The sequence below is a fragment of the Ipomoea nil genome, unplaced genomic scaffold (genome assembly GCF_001879475.1).
Source record: "Ipomoea nil cultivar Tokyo-kokei standard unplaced genomic scaffold, Asagao_1.1 scaffold1043, whole genome shotgun sequence".
NCBI lineage: Eukaryota > Viridiplantae > Streptophyta > Magnoliopsida > Solanales > Convolvulaceae > Ipomoea > Ipomoea nil.
The window spans coordinates 7040270-7056282 of record NW_017617471.1 but is presented as its reverse complement, the minus strand read 5'-3'; the positions used below and the strand labels follow the sequence as shown (position 1 = coordinate 7056282).

General features: G+C 36.7%; 1 protein-coding gene across 1 annotated transcript; it reads right to left on the bottom strand.

Moving 5' to 3' along the window:
- Window positions 1-11016: 11016 nt before the first annotated feature.
- On the bottom strand, window positions 11017-12126 carry LOC109181209. Its single transcript, XM_019330959.1, has one exon. It carries the CDS (start codon window positions 12124-12126, stop codon window positions 11017-11019), a length of 1110 nt encoding a protein of 369 aa, XP_019186504.1.
- Between the last annotated feature and the right edge of the window lie 3887 nt (window positions 12127-16013).

The window sequence follows — 16013 nt, the reverse complement described above, 5'->3', positions numbered from 1 at the left end:
ACCTGTCTCTATCAAAAAATTGTTACCATCTGTCGTGCAGGCACCTATCCCTGAGTTGAAGCCTCTTCCCAACCATCTTAAATATGCTTTCTTAGGAGAAAATAAAACATTGCCAGTCATAATTTCAACTAAACTCTCTGCAATAGAAGAGGAAAAAACTTGTCCAAGTGCTAAAAGAACACAAAACTGCCATTGGGTGGACAATTGCAGATATCAAAGGGATAAGTCCGTCCACTTGCATGCACCGAATTCTTCTAGAGGAAGGAGCAAAACCATCTCGTCAACCACAAAGAAGGCTAAACCCGCCCATGATGGAAGTAGTCAAGGAAGAGGTCCTCAAACTCCTTGGAGCTGGGATAATCTATCCTATTTCAGATAGCAAATGGATTAGCCCAACTCAAGTGGTTCCTAAGAAAACAGGGATTACAGTTGTCAGAAATCAAATAATGAACTTGTCCCCACTCGTATTCAAAATGGGTGCGAGTCTGTATAGACTATAGGAATTGAAGTTGAATGCTGTTACAAGAAAAGATCACTTCCCTTTACCGTTTATTGACCAAATGCTAGAAAGGTTGGCCGGTCGCTCTCATTTTTGTTTTCTTGATGGTTTTCAGGTTATTTCCAGATTGCAATCGCTCCAGAAGACCAGGAAAAGACGACTTTTACATGTCCCTTCGGCACTTTTGCATATCGACGCATGCCGTTTGGCCTCTGTAATGCCCGGGTACCTTTCAGAGGTGTATGGTTAGCATATTTTCTGATTATGTTGGGCATATGATTGAAGTTTTCATGGATGATTTTACAGTTTATGGCGACTCTTTTGACTCCTGCTTACATAACCTTTCACTTATTTTGAAAAGATGCATAGAGAGTAATCTTGTGTTAAATTCTGAAAAATGTATTTTATGGTTAATCAAGGTAATGTTTTGGGGCATGTTATTTCATCTAGTGGGATTGAGGTTGATAAAGCCAAAGTTGATATTATAGAGTCTCTGCCTTATCCTACTACTGGTGCGGGAAGTCCGCTCTTTTCTTGGACATGCAGGTTTTTACCGAAGGTTTATCAAAAACTTCTCGAAAATAGCACTACCTTTATGCAAATTGTTGCAGAAGAGACATCCTTTGAGTTTGACAAAAAGTGTAAGGGAGCATTTGACGAATTGAAGGAGTTGTTGACGTCTGCGCCGATCATTCAGCCACCTAACTGGAACTACCCATTTGAGATTATGTGTGATGCAAGTGATCACGCAGTAGGGGCTGTGTTGGGCCAAAAGATCGGGAAATCATCCCATGTTATTTATTATGCTTCTAGGACTTTAAATGATGCTCAGAAAAACTATTCTACTACAGAAAAAGAACTTTTAGCCATTGTTTTTGCTTTAGAAAAATTTAGGTCCTATTTGCTGGGCACCAAAGTTATCGTTTATTCTGACCATGCCAGCTCTTCGCTACTTGATGAAAAAGCAGGAAGCCAACCCAAGATTTGATAAGATGGATTCTCCTCTTAAGTGAGTTTGATGTGGAGATCAAAGATAAGAAGGGGTCAGAGAATCTTGTGGCCGATCATTTGAGTCGGTTGGTACACATTGAACCTGAACCTCCGCTGCAAGAAGCATTCCCTGATGAGCACTTATTGGCTGCGACTGTGGTTTTACCTTGGTATGCTAACGTAGTTCAACTTTTTGGTTGCCAACAAGTTTCCTCATAATTCGTCTAAAGCCCAAAAAGATAAAATCAGGAGTAACGCCAAGTACTATGTATGGGATGAACCGTACCTCTGGAAACATTGTGCTGACCAAGTGGTAAGGCGGTGTGTACCTGATAGCGAAATTGCCTCAATCCTTGCCTTTTGTCATTCTTATGCTTGTGGCGGCCACTTTGGTGCTAAGAGAACAGCAAGGAAAGTGTTGGACTCTGGGTTTTATTGGCCAACTTTATTTAAAGATTCATACTCATTTTGCAAGTGTTGTGATGCTTGCCAAAAGTCAGGTAATTTATCCCGGAGAAATGAAATGCCACAAACTCCGATCCTATTTTGTGAGGTCTTTGATGTTTGGGGTATTGATTTTATGGGCCCATTTCCTGCCTCTTTTGGTTTTGTCTATATTTTACTTGCTGTTGATTATGTTTCGAAGTGGGTAGAAGCTAGAGCTACCAGGACTGATGACTCTAAAGCTGTTGCAGATTTTATCAAATCTAACATCTTTTCCAGGTTTGGCATTCCAAGAGCTATAATAAGTGATCAGGGTACTCACTTTTGTAATCGCACCATCGAAGCATTGCTTAAGAAGTACCATGTCACCCATAAGGTGTCAACTGCCTACCACCCACAGACTAATGGGCAGGCAGAGGTGTCCAACCGAGAGGTGAAGTCAATCCTTGAGAAAACAGTCAACCCAAACAGAAATGATTGGAGTTTGCGATTAGATGATGCATTGTGGGCGTATAGAACCGCATACAAAACACCTATTGGTATGTCCCCTTATCGCATTGTGTTTGGGAAAGCTTGTCACCTTCCCGTTGAGTTGGAGCACAGAGCCTATTGGGCTGTCAAGAGCTTTAATATGAACATTGATGAAAGTGGCCTACACCGGAAGTTGCAACTTTCTGAGTTGGAGGAGATTCGCAATGAGGCCTACGAGAATTCACGAATCTACAAAGAAAAGACAAAAGCTTTCCATGACAAGATGCTTTTGAGAAAGGAATTTTCAATTGGACAAAAAGTCCTCCTCTTCCAGTCACGTCTTCGGCTATTCCCAGGTAAGTTACGTTCTCGTTGGGTTGGTCCATTTATTATCACTAATATTTTTCCTCATGGGGCGATAGAGATTCAAAGTTTACAGACTTCAAAGATATTCAAGGTTAATGGCCATCGGCTTAAACCTTACCATGAAGGGGCTCAAGTTGAATATATTGCCGACATACTTCTTGAAGATCCCAGCTATTTTGAATAATATGAACAACTAGAAGGGGAGTTTGTTCTATTATTATTTTTTTTTTCTTTTTCTTTTTCTTAATCTTTATGTTACTTTTAATAACCCTTTTTCTGTGCTTTTTTGTTCAACATTGGGGACAATGTTGATAATAAGTGTGGGGGAGGGAATTTAGTTTTATTATTTGTGTGCATATGTCAAAATTTTCAAAACAAAATTTTCACAAATATTTTCTTAGTATTTTATGCTAAATAAGTATTATTTTGAACAATTACAATATTTTTCTTTCTTGGAATTCATGACATGATTGAATAAATAGTTCGGCAAGTTGTGATTAGTTTGTTAGCATTTTTTGTTTGATATGTAGTGGCTATATTAAGTAAGCAATAAACATGTGAGTGTTTTGAGCCATTGACTGACACTTCGGTCTTATTTTCTTTCTATTGTGCAATTTCTTCCATAATTTTGTTTCTCTAGAACTTGCCTTGATTCTCTTTTAAAGCTAATTAGACCATGCATGATTCAAGTGTGATTAAGGCCATTATTTGATCTTGAGCCTCACTAGCCAAATAACCGGTTTGTCCTATGATTTATTTCCCCTTGTTAACCACTTTGAGCTTTATGGCCATTCTTTTCTCTTTTTTTGAGCCACATTACAAGCCTTTTATATCTAAAAATAATGCCTTCACCCAGCTGAATAACTAGTGGAGCAAATTTTGAATTATGCGTGTAATCTACATGAGGTTGTGAGGAAGAAGTGTGGGGGAGGTCACTTTCTTGTGTTAATATGATGGAGAATGAGGTGGGTTGTATCTTCATTGCCGATTTGTCACTGGTCTTCTATGAAAAAGAAAACGAAGACAATTCATGATTCCAAAAAAATAAATAAATATGGAAATTGAAAAATTGAAAAAATGAAAAAATGGAAAAATGGAGAATATATGTTTGAAAAAGAAAAATATTGCTGAAAATTTATGAGAAAATGAGAAAGAATCAGCAATTGATTTTGAGTTGAAGTTACTTCTAAATAAATGAAGTAAGGGGAAATTCTGGTAATACTGAGGAAGCATTCTATACTTGGTGTTGAGCAAGTATCTTGGATTATTTGTATTTATATGCTCCTCTAGTTTGAAAGCTTTTGTTTAAGCTACTTTCCTAAATATTCCCTACCTTAACCCTAGCCCCATTACAACCTGTGGAAAGTCCTTATGATTTGTGTCATGCATGACTCTTGTAGTGGTGATTGAGAAGATATGCAAGCCTATGGTAGAGCAATTTTATAGGAATGAACTTGAGTGAAAATTATACCCATCAAACACTTGAGTGATGAGTGATATTCCTGTGAGGGCTTACTTATTTAGTTTTCTCGATTTTCAGACAGGGGTGCTATCTTATTAATTGCAGGGTGCTTCAGATTGTTGTTCATGATATGTTATGAGTTTTGGGAATTTCATTTTATAATTTACTTCGCAAATAATATTTTTGCTTGGGGACAAGCAAATGTTTTAGTGTGGGGGAATTTGATAAGCATATTTTACACTCTTATTTTACGTACATCTTTATAATAATTTTGCATTAATTATTTAATATTATCTAATAATTAGATCTTTTTATATATAATATATAATATATAATATATTTATACATATTATTTATAATTAGTTCATGTTACGTACTAGTAAATACATATGCGTTATATATTTATATATATTATTTATAATAAGTTTCCAAACTTAAATCAACCTAGCATACATGCAAGTAATATGTTAAACCTTTACTTTATTGTTTCTCCCCCTAAGCAGCACATGTGTATGAAGCAACGAAATAAAAGGATGAAGACCAATTCTGTAGTTCGAGCGAAGCTTGTCCGAAGATTCATCATGGCGCAAACATAGGAAGTTAGTGGAAGAAAATAAATCAAGAATTGTATAAATAGTAAAAGAATTTCATTTGTTCAATGTTCATTCTTCCCCTCTCGATTATTCTGTAAAGTTGTTATCAATGTCCATTCATTGCTAATTTCTTTAGCTTGGTTTAGTGAATTGAAGCCCCGGAATTGATTATGCTGTAAGATTATTTATTTATTTTATTATATAATTTTTATGCATTTGGGTATTAAATATTCTTCTAAGTTATTTGATATAATTATTTGCTATATTAGATAATGTTGTGCTACAAATTATTCTAATATTCAGTAGCAACTGAGGTTAATTATTGACGGCTTAGTGATAATTGATTTCAGGAAGAATATTTTCCTAAATTAAATGCAACCGCTTGTGCTTGTGTTATTTAGTTTGTCGGTTTTCCTAGTTCCTATTGCTGCTATTAAATTAAATCTATAGCGCTTGTCTTAGGTTATTTAGTAGTTAGGGGTAATTAAACCGCGTGTGCTTTAGTTACCTACAACTAAGGGAAAACGGAAATGAAATAATTTCACGACAAATATTCAATTGCATATTAATTACTTTATTAATCAATGATCAGTGTTAAATTCCGGTGGTGGATCTTTACTAACCAAGGTTTCTTATTATAAGTGTTTTCGATATATTATTTTCATTGCTTTATTCGTTCAATTAAATTTCTTGTTTATTTAAATTCTATTTTATTTTATCTTTATTCTCGATATATTCCAACCCCCCTACCTTTAATTTGAGCACAAACGTTAAACTAGTTACTCCTCGTGGGATCGATCCTTACTCCCGCTACTACGTTTGTAAGGTTTTAATTTGGAAGCCTACGACAGCTCGCCAGCCGGACATTGAAAAACCTTTCTTTCCAACCGCTATGGGAGGAGGGAAGGTCCGTCACAAATTTAAGACCGTGACGGGAAGAGATGGTGACAAAGCTTTGGTTTTCAGCCAGTGCGCCAGATTCAACATTGAACAAGTAATGGAAGAGGGACTGAGACGGAGGAATATCGCATTCCTTACAAATGTTTAGAAAAATGACTAGAAATTTGTACCCATTGGGCGCTAATTGAGCCGGTATGATTTTATGGGTGTTCAGAAATTCTGAGATGAACGGGTGTAGAGGAAAGCGGAGGCCGCACTTGATCGAGTTGTAGTGCACGCCTACTTCTAAGGAATTGGCATCCGCAGAGCAATGATCGACGATCGAGATTTCAGGATTCACGTTGATAATCTCAACGTTTGGCCCTAAAAGTTCTTTGGCTTTGGAAAGGTATAAAAGCGAAATTTTAGGCTTTATAGTTTGAGCCACATTTGGGTCTAGGCTATAGTAGCTAGGTTTTGGCCCAGGGAAGTCCGGGCCACGCTTAAGTTTGGCGGCTTCGGATTGGGCATGGGAAACAGATGATGATGGGGAACCACCTTGTAGTTGTAGTGTTGGGGAGGAAGATGCAGATTGGTTACGAAGATTTGCATTTGAGGGTGGACGAGGAGGACACATTATGATGACCCTCACTCGCTCGCTTTGAGTTAATTTAGCAAATTAAAGATCGAATTCAAGGGTATATATAAGACCTTTTAGATAAGATGAGTCATCAAAGCTCAGCCATTTTTATATAAATGAGTGTGGGGCATGGGAGATCAAAAAATTGCCTGAATTATAATATATATTCGATCGTCATCCATTACGTTCTTAATTAACATCTATCCGTTGGAGATTAACACCGTTTTTATATAAATGTGTGTGGGGCATGGGAGATCAAAAAATCGCCTGAATTATATATATTTGATCGTCATCCATTACGTTCTTAATTAACATATATCCGTGGGAGATTAACACCGTTTTTATATAAATGTGTGTGGGGCATGGGAGATCAAACAATTGCCTGAATTATATATATTCGATCATCATTCATTACGTTCTTAATTAACATTTACCGTTGGAGATCAACGGTATGATTTTCTTGAAATACACATGAATTTACCATTACTTATTACGGAGGATATATTAAGCCGTTAAACAAACGATATTATTTTTCATTATTACTTATATTGCATGAATTCACCACTATTTAATATTTAACTGTGTAAGCAACAACGATATAATTTTTCAGATAAAAATAGCCACCGAAACAACGGTCAAATTCCACAAGATTACGGTTACTAACAACATAGAAAATACCTTTCTATGTAACCCTTGGATCAGATCAGAATATATCTTTCTCCAATCACGCTTATTTTCATATTCTCCCTGTATAGGAATTGATCTCTATAGTTTATTAGAAAGGGACAAGCAAGCTAGGATTTTAATTTATAGTTAAAATTCGATGTAAATGCATGCAAACACCTCTTAATTAACATTTCCTTATGTGCATGGTGTGATAATATAATCCATCATGTATCTGTAACTAAATAGGAAAAACATAAATTGTAAAATTAAGCAATGGATTGATAAGTTTAATGTGAAGAAATTAAATCAATAATTTGCCTAAACAGGAAAACTCTATTCATGTTGGAACACAATCATATGCGATCTAGCTTGAACGGAAAGAGAGAAAAGGGAATGGTAACTTGCATTGTGAACTGTCTCAACGGTTACAGAAGAAGAAGAACGACTAAATACCAAAGGGGAAGAGCGGGAAAGTTTGTTACACCGTTATGAAAGAAAAGACTAAACAATCCTCAGCCTATCTTAGCCTTGAACAAACCAGAACTGCATGCTTCTTTATTTTTCTTCTTCCAACACCCCCCGTAAGTTGGCGCATACAAATCTTGTGTGCCCAACTTAGATGTAAACAACTGAAACTGTGGTATTGGAAGAGGTTTAGTGAATCCGTCGGCCGTTTGATTCGAAGAAGAGACAGACAGAAGCTTTATGAGACCTTGGGAAACTTTTTCGCGTACGAGATGACAGTCTATCTCGATATGCTTTGTGCGTTCATGGAATACTGAATTCTCGGCTATGGCAATGGCGGATTTGTTGTCACAAAACACCGCTGCAGGCTTCTTCATTTTCATCTGCAAATCAGAGAGAAGAAAGGTGATCCATTGGACTTCGCTCACAGTTGCGGCTAAAGCCCGGTACTCGGCCTCGGAGGAAGATCTAGATACCGTCGATTGTTTCTTGCATTTCCAGGAAATTAGTGCACTGCCAAGAAACACACAAAAGCCTGTTATGGAACGACGGGATTCTGAACATATGGCCCAGTCAGAGTCGGAGAAAACGTTAAGTTGTGTGGCTTCGCCTTTTGGGTAAAAGATGCCCTGCCCAGGGGCTCGTTTGATATATCGCAGGACATGATGCGCTGCTTGCATGTGTTTCACAGTTGGTGAATCAAAAAACTGGCTGAGCTGTTGAATGGCATATGCTATGTCTGGTCTTGTAGCCGTGAGGTATAACAATCGGCCAACAAGTCTCCTATATGAGCCAATGTTAGCAAAGGGCTCACTGTCGCCATGGCATAAATGAATACCAGGAACCATAGGAGAGGAAGCCGGCTTGCACTCAAGAAAACCGGTTTCTGTAAGAATGTCCATAGCATATTTGCACTGGCAGAGGTTCAAACCTGTGTCACTACTCCGTGCTTCAATTCCAAGAAAATAACCCAACTCGCCTAAGTCTTTTATCTTGAAAGCATTGTCAAGATACATCTTTAGGTTCTGAATCTGGGATATGTCTGGGCTGGTAAGCAGTATGTCATCAACATATATGAGGACTACTATAAAAGTAGCACCTTCGCCCTTAGTAAACAGAGAAGGATCGGACTTTGATTGCACGAACATCATCTGTAGCAGAGCAGCACTTAGCTTTGAATTCCACTGCCTACTCGCTTGTTTGAGGCCATACAAGGAGCGGCGAAGCTTGCATACCTGGTTAGGCTTCTCAAATTCAAACCCCTGTGGCAGTTTCATATAGACTTCCTCAATTAGGTCTCCGTGCAAGAAGAAGTTATTTATATCAAGTTGATGAATGTGCCAAGCACGAGATGTGGCCACTGCTAAGAAAGTCCGAATGGTCGTTATCCTTGCAACCGGTGAGAATGTTTCTATGTAATCAATTCCGAGCTGTTGATTGTAGCCTTTGGCCACTAAACGAGCTTTGTATCGTTCTATGGAGCCATTGGCTTTGAGCTTAACCTTGTAAACCCATTTACAACCAATGGGGATTTTCCCGGACGGCAAGTCAGTGATATCCCATGTCTTGTTTTCTTGCAGAGCTTTAATTTCAGTGCTCATGGCATCCCTCCAATGAGCATGTTTGACAGCCTGAGTGTATGACTTTGGCTCATCTGTAGAACTAACTGCCAAAGAGAAAATTTTATGTGATTGAGAGAGGTTGTCAAATGACATCACCTTAGACATAGCGTGGGGGGATGATCTCTTGTTTACTGCATCACAGTAGAAATCTTGGTATTTATTAGGAACCCGACGTTGTCTGTTTGAACGTCTGAGAGGTGAGGGACTTCTGCTTGCTTCTTGTACACACTCACCATTCTTCTCATCTGATATTTGTGCATCATCATCAAAATGTTCCTGTGCACTTTCGGATTCCATAGATAAATGGAATTGGGAATTGCCATGTTGATTATCAGGTGAAGAATATGTTGGCAGTGCAACATCACTAGGCATTCCAGTATTTTGAACCGGTTGAGGTTGAAGGCTTTCATGCTCCAAAGTGGTAGTAATTGGGACGATAGGAAGAGATGGCTCACTCTTAGCAACACTTGTGACTTCCATAGAACCAGTATCCTTCGTGAAGGGGAATTGGCCCTCATAGAAACTCACATCTCTGGAAACTAACAGAGATCCATCAAGTAAATCATAGAGAATGTATCCTTTAGTGTGAGCTGGTATTCCAATGAATACACACTTTCGGCCTCTTGCAGACATCTTGTGAGTATTTGGAGCAAGGTTGGAGGCATAGCATAAGCATCCAAAGACTTTCAGATTTGTGTAATCAGGCTCCTGATTGTACAATCTTTGATAAGGACTAACAAGTCCAATAATAGGGGATGGTAACCTGTTTATTAAGAAGGTAGCATGCATCACACAATGGCTCCAAAACTCAAGTGGAAGAGAAGCCTGGAAACGGAGAGCTCGGGCTACATTGAGTATGTGTTGATGCTTGCGTTCAACAATGGCGTTTTGCTGTGGTGTGTAGGGACAGGTCTTTTGATGAACAATACCTTTTTCTTCAAAGAACTCAGGCATGCTGAACTCTAAGCCATTATCAGATCGAATGGCCTTAATTAAAATTCCAAATTGTGTTAGAATTTTGGCATGAAAATTCTTGATGAGTTGTCTGACCTCTGACTTCTTCTTCAAGAGGTGAAGCCATGTGAACCTGGAGTAGTCATCCACTATGGTAAGAAAATATCTTTCTCCTTTCAAAGAATGAACCGGAAACGGCCCCCAAATATCAATGTGAAGCAAATCAAAACATTTTTCTGAAATACTTATACTCATAGGAAACGGGGATCTCTTGTGTTTAGCTAAATGGCAGATATCACAGGCAGCAGTTTTATGGTTTGCAATCTTGATATATTTCAAAAGATGGATTTTATTAATAGGGAAATGTCCCAATCTTTTGTGCCACAACTCGGCATTACTACTTTGAACAGAAGAAACATCATGTCTAATAGCAGGCAAGGATTGATTCAAAATGTAAAGGCCCTTCCCTGTCTAGCTAAACCAATCTTCTTCCCAAGCATATCCTGAATCACACACTGTTCAGAGGAAAAAATTAGACTGTAGCCACCATCTTTTAACAACTTACTCACAGACAATATATTGAACTTGAAGCATGGTATGTGAAGGACATCTTTCAAGCATATTCCACCATCAAGAACTATATTGCCCATGTGTTTGACATGAATCAGGTTTCCAGTAGGTAAATTCACCTCAGTTCCTTGAACAACATGATAATCAAGAAAGAAATCAAGTGAACAAGTAATGTGGTCCGTAGCTCCGGAGTCTATGATCCATGTGGAATTACAAAGAGATATAGAATTGACAAGAGTATTATAGTACTTGTCTTCAGTTGTAGACTCTTGTCTGTTGAAATTTGGTACAAGAGAAACTGCTGCCATGGCCTTAGTATTAGAGTTCTGCCCAACTTGATTCTGGAGAAGAGTTAGTAGCCTTTGGATCTGGTCAGATGTATTAGCGGAGTCTGCCTATTCATTAGCAACTACTGCTGCGGATTGTTGTTGTTTTCCTTTCGACTTGAAGCCCGGAATCCACCCCGGTGGATATCCGTGTTTCTTGTAACACTTCTCAACCGTATGACCACTCATCCCGCAGTAGGTACACTTTGCACCTTTGTTATTGTTTCCATATCGCTTGTAATTGTAGGTGTTTAAGGCAGCTATGACTTCTTCAGATGAGTTCTGATGAACTGCATTGGCTTGCGTGGCATCTATGTTCAAGTTGCAAGCACTCAGATTAGCAAAGGTAATCTGTCTCTCAAGTTTTTCCGCCATGACGAACACCTTGTAGACCTCTGGCAGAGGATCCAAAACTAGCACACTGGATTTGAGATTGTTGTATTCGTCATTTAATCCCTGAAGGAATCGTATGACATAATCCTCTTCTCTTTCGTTCCTGATTTTATCGGTCAACTTACAACTGCATCTCGCGTTGCACGTACACTGGGGAAGAGGTCTCAGAGTGTTCAAATGCTCCCAGAGAGTCTTACACTTTGTGTAATACTCATTGATGGATAAGTTTCCCTGTTTTAGGCTATATATGTCACTCTGCAGGATCGATACTCTCTGAGCATCGTGTTGTGAGAACCTACGTCTCAGGTCTTCCCAAGCATCTTTCGCCCTATCTAGATGCAAGATACTTTGTGCTATAGAAGTATGTACTGAGCGAAGGATCCAGGAGCATACCATAAGATTACACCTTCTCCACGCTGCGTGTAGGTGATGATCGATACTCGATTCTGCGACATCTCCATTAACGATGCACCATTTGTTCTTAATTTCCAGCGCGATTCGCATCGATACACTCCATGATCCATAGTTGGAGCTCCCAGCGAGGAGAGGACTGACTAGCACTGCGCTGGGGTTCTCATTTTGGCTGAGAAAAAAAGGATTCTCCACGTCGTCCGGAACTTGAGCTCTGCCTCGCTGAGTGATCGGATTCTCCTGTGGAATCGAAGCAGGCATCGGAGGTGGTGCGGCGTGAGTCTGTGGACTGGTTTCTCCGATGATCGGATCTGTGGATCGATCCCCGATCACGGCTGCTGCGTATGTGTTCCGATGAAGGTGCTCTGATACCATGTTGGAACACAATCATATGCGATCTAGCTTGAACGGAAAGAGAGAAAAGGGAATGGTAACTTGCATTGTGAACTGTCTCAACGGTTACAGAAGAAGAAGAACGACTAAATACCAAAGGGGAAGAGCGGGAAAGTTTGTTACACCGTTATGAAAGAAAAGACTAAACAATCCTCAGCCTATCTTAGCCTTGAACAAACCAGAACTGCATGCTTCTTTATTTTTCTTCTTCCAACAATTCATAGATAAATCTTCATATGTTAATGTATTAAAGATATTGAATTACTAGTGAATTAGCTGGTTTTAAAGTAACACACATTAATATTTAAATTTGAGAGTAAAATTCTTTGATCATATCTATCATTATTTTTAATTTGTCTCTTTTCAACATATCAATTTAGCGAGTAAAATAATTAAATAGCATAATTGTGTACATTGAGCTTGAGAATTATAAGCTCTACATCTACCACCAATATAATGCTCAATGCAAGAGAACGACAATCTCACCCCTCAAATATGCTCAATCATATATATATATATATATATATATATATATATATATATATATATATATATATATATATATATATATATATATATATGCTCATGAATAAAATTAGTTCACCCTTCTCATGAGCCCGTGTGGACAAATCTAATCTATTAAAAGATCAATGTGGTCAGATCTGATCCATTATAGCCTATGCAACTACAGTTGCACAATTGATAATGGACCAGATTTGACCGTTGATCTCTAGCTTTTAATCGACCAAATTTGATCCATTATAACCTATGCGTAGATCCACAGTTGATAAGGGACCAGTTTTGATCATTGATCTCTAGCTTTTAATCGACCAGATTTGTTCACACGAACTCATGCGAAGAGTTGAACTCTCTTGAACAATGACCTCTGTGTGTGTGTGAACATTTTCTCTTGTGAAAAGTGTGGATATATCCACATCATCCATTTTGAAAAATCAAAGATATGATCTTATCATTACTAAATTTTTAAGTTTGCAATAATTATATAATGAACTTTACTGTTAAATATTTTCAATAATTATATAAAATTGATTGTGTCTTTTTACTAAAACTCTCAACTAATAACCATAATGAACCTTAATGGACAGCTTAGATTAATCCTTAATTTTTATAAGAGAAACTATTTCTTATTTGATTAAACACATTTATTAAATAGCATAAGATCGAATTCAAGGATATATATAAGACCCTAGATCAAATGAGTCATCAATAGCTCAACCGTTTTTATATAAATGTGTGTGGAGCAAGGGAGATCAAAAAATTGCCTGAATTATATATATTCGTCATTATGTTCTTAATTAACATATAACTATTGGAGATCAATCAAGATATAATTTTCTTGAAATAAGCATGAATTCACCATTATATTACTTAAATATATATTAAGCCGTTGAAGCAACAGTATTATTTTTCATCATTACATAATATTCAGATAAGAATAGCCATTGAAGCAATGGTCAAATTCCACAAGATTACAGATACTAACTATATAGAAAATACCTTCTATATAACCCTTGGATCTTAATCTCTTTCGATCTCCAATTACTCTTATCACTGCTGGAAATTATGGAATTTCCGACCACCTGAAAGTAATCTTAAATCAAGTCGAAAGCCTTGTTCCGACCACTTTTAGTATCCGGAAAAACCTTTGTTGCTATTTCCGACCACTTTATGCTTTCGACTTGATTTAAGATCACTTTTAGGTGGTCAGAAATTCCATAATTTTCAGTAATATATTTTCATGTTTCTCTCAATTCTCTGTATAGGAACTCTCTATAGTTTATTAGAAAGGGGCAAGCTAGGATTTTAATTTATAGTTACAAATAGATGTAAATGCATGCAAACACCTCTTAATTAACATTCCTTATGTGCATGGTGTGATAATCCATCATGTATATGTAACTAAATAGGAAAAACATAAATTGTAAAATTAAGGAAATGATTGAAAAGCTTAATGTGAAGAAATGAATAGTTTGCCTAAACAGGAAAACTCTATTCATAGATAAATTTTCATATGTTAATATATTAATGTGATTGAATATAATTACTAGTGAATTACTTGGGTCTAAGGTAACGTAAATTAATATTCAACTTTATGAGTAAAATTCTTTGTGCATATCTATCATCATTTTTAATTTCTCTCTTTTCGGCATATGAATTTGGCCAGTACAATTAATTAAATAGCATAATTGTGTACATTGAGCTCTAAAAGTATAAGCTCTACATTTACCACCAATACTTAAGAGAACGACAATCTCGCCTCTCAAATATGCTCAATCATTGAATGTGTGTGTGAACATTTTATCCGATAAAAAGTGTGGATACATCTACACCCTCCATTTTGAAAAATCAAAGGCTAGGATTTTACCATTACTAAACTTTTATGTTTGTAATAATTATATAATGAACTGTACTGTTAAAAATTTTCTATAATTATAAAATTGACTGTGTGTTTTTTTTTTTTAACTAAAACTTTCAATCATAATGGCCGACTAAGATCAGCCCTTACTTTTTATAAGAAAATTTTTTTCTTATTTGATTTTGTTTATATACATGCATTGTCAAGTATTTCTAAATAAACACATTTATTAAATAGCATAAGACTTAATGCAAAAATGTGATAAATACAGCTAGCAGCATATATTCCAATAAGGAAGAAACAAAGACTGAAAATAATAATTAACCAACTAATTAAAATAAAAATAAATAGAAAAATTAACTGACCATATACAAGCTTTCAAAAAAAAAAAAAAAAAACTGACCATATACAATATAATAATTAATTTTATATATAAAAAAAAACATTTATTAAATTATGAATTTTCTGTTATGAGATTATGAATTTACAGTTATGTAATTATGAATTTTCTGTAAATTCATAATCTCATAATAGAAAATTCATAATCTCATAAAAGAAAATTCATAATTTCTTAACTGCACATTCATAAATCCACGCCTGCACATTCATAATTTATGAGTATAGAAGAAGCTTGCGCGAAGAGGAAGTGAAACTGCGAAATGTGAAAATGAAGAAGAAAAGTCGCGCTGTTAATTAAAAAAAAAAAAAATGATTGATGGAAGATAACGGTACCACTTACAGACACCGTTACCGTTTGGAACCGAGTCCACCATGGATGGTGAACGGTTCCATGGCATAACGATTGAACCAAACACACCCTTATATCCTTACAACATAGGCCGTGGTCCATATTATAATTTGCACATATAATATGGGTGTCATACCAATCCAAGTCCAAAAGTTTATATCTTTTATTTTTATAATTGCAGTCTAAAAGTGTAATAATTGTAACTCTTTTTTTTTTAGCAACATAAAGAATTAAAGAGAATTGATTTAAAGATATTTTATAAATCGCCTAACCGAAGAAGATGTTTTTGAGTACATATAGATTGAGTGAACGGGACACTGAAAGAGCAAAATACAAGGTGATCCTATAAGACCCAATTTTGCACTGCAAAATAAGGTGGAGGAGGAAAGGGATCCAAAATAAGCAAGAAAACAGCACAAACAAATTAAATTAAAGCAAATAATAAATCAAAATGAGCTCCCATAATCTAAGGTTGTCCAAAATAGGGAATTTTAACTCGCCACAATTACATAACGCCATGAGTTGCTACAGACAATACAATAAGCTAATTAACACTAATGGCAATATTTGTAATAGCTAGGCTGCTTTTTCTCGGAGCTTCTTCTTTATCCAAGCAGGATTATCATCCATAATTCTGAAAAAAGCCTTACGCCGAGACTTGTCAGCAAGTTCCCAAGTCAAGAACGCATCTAGATTGCCATGGATGTACTCCAGTGCAGATTGCTGGAATTCTTGGGACTTCTT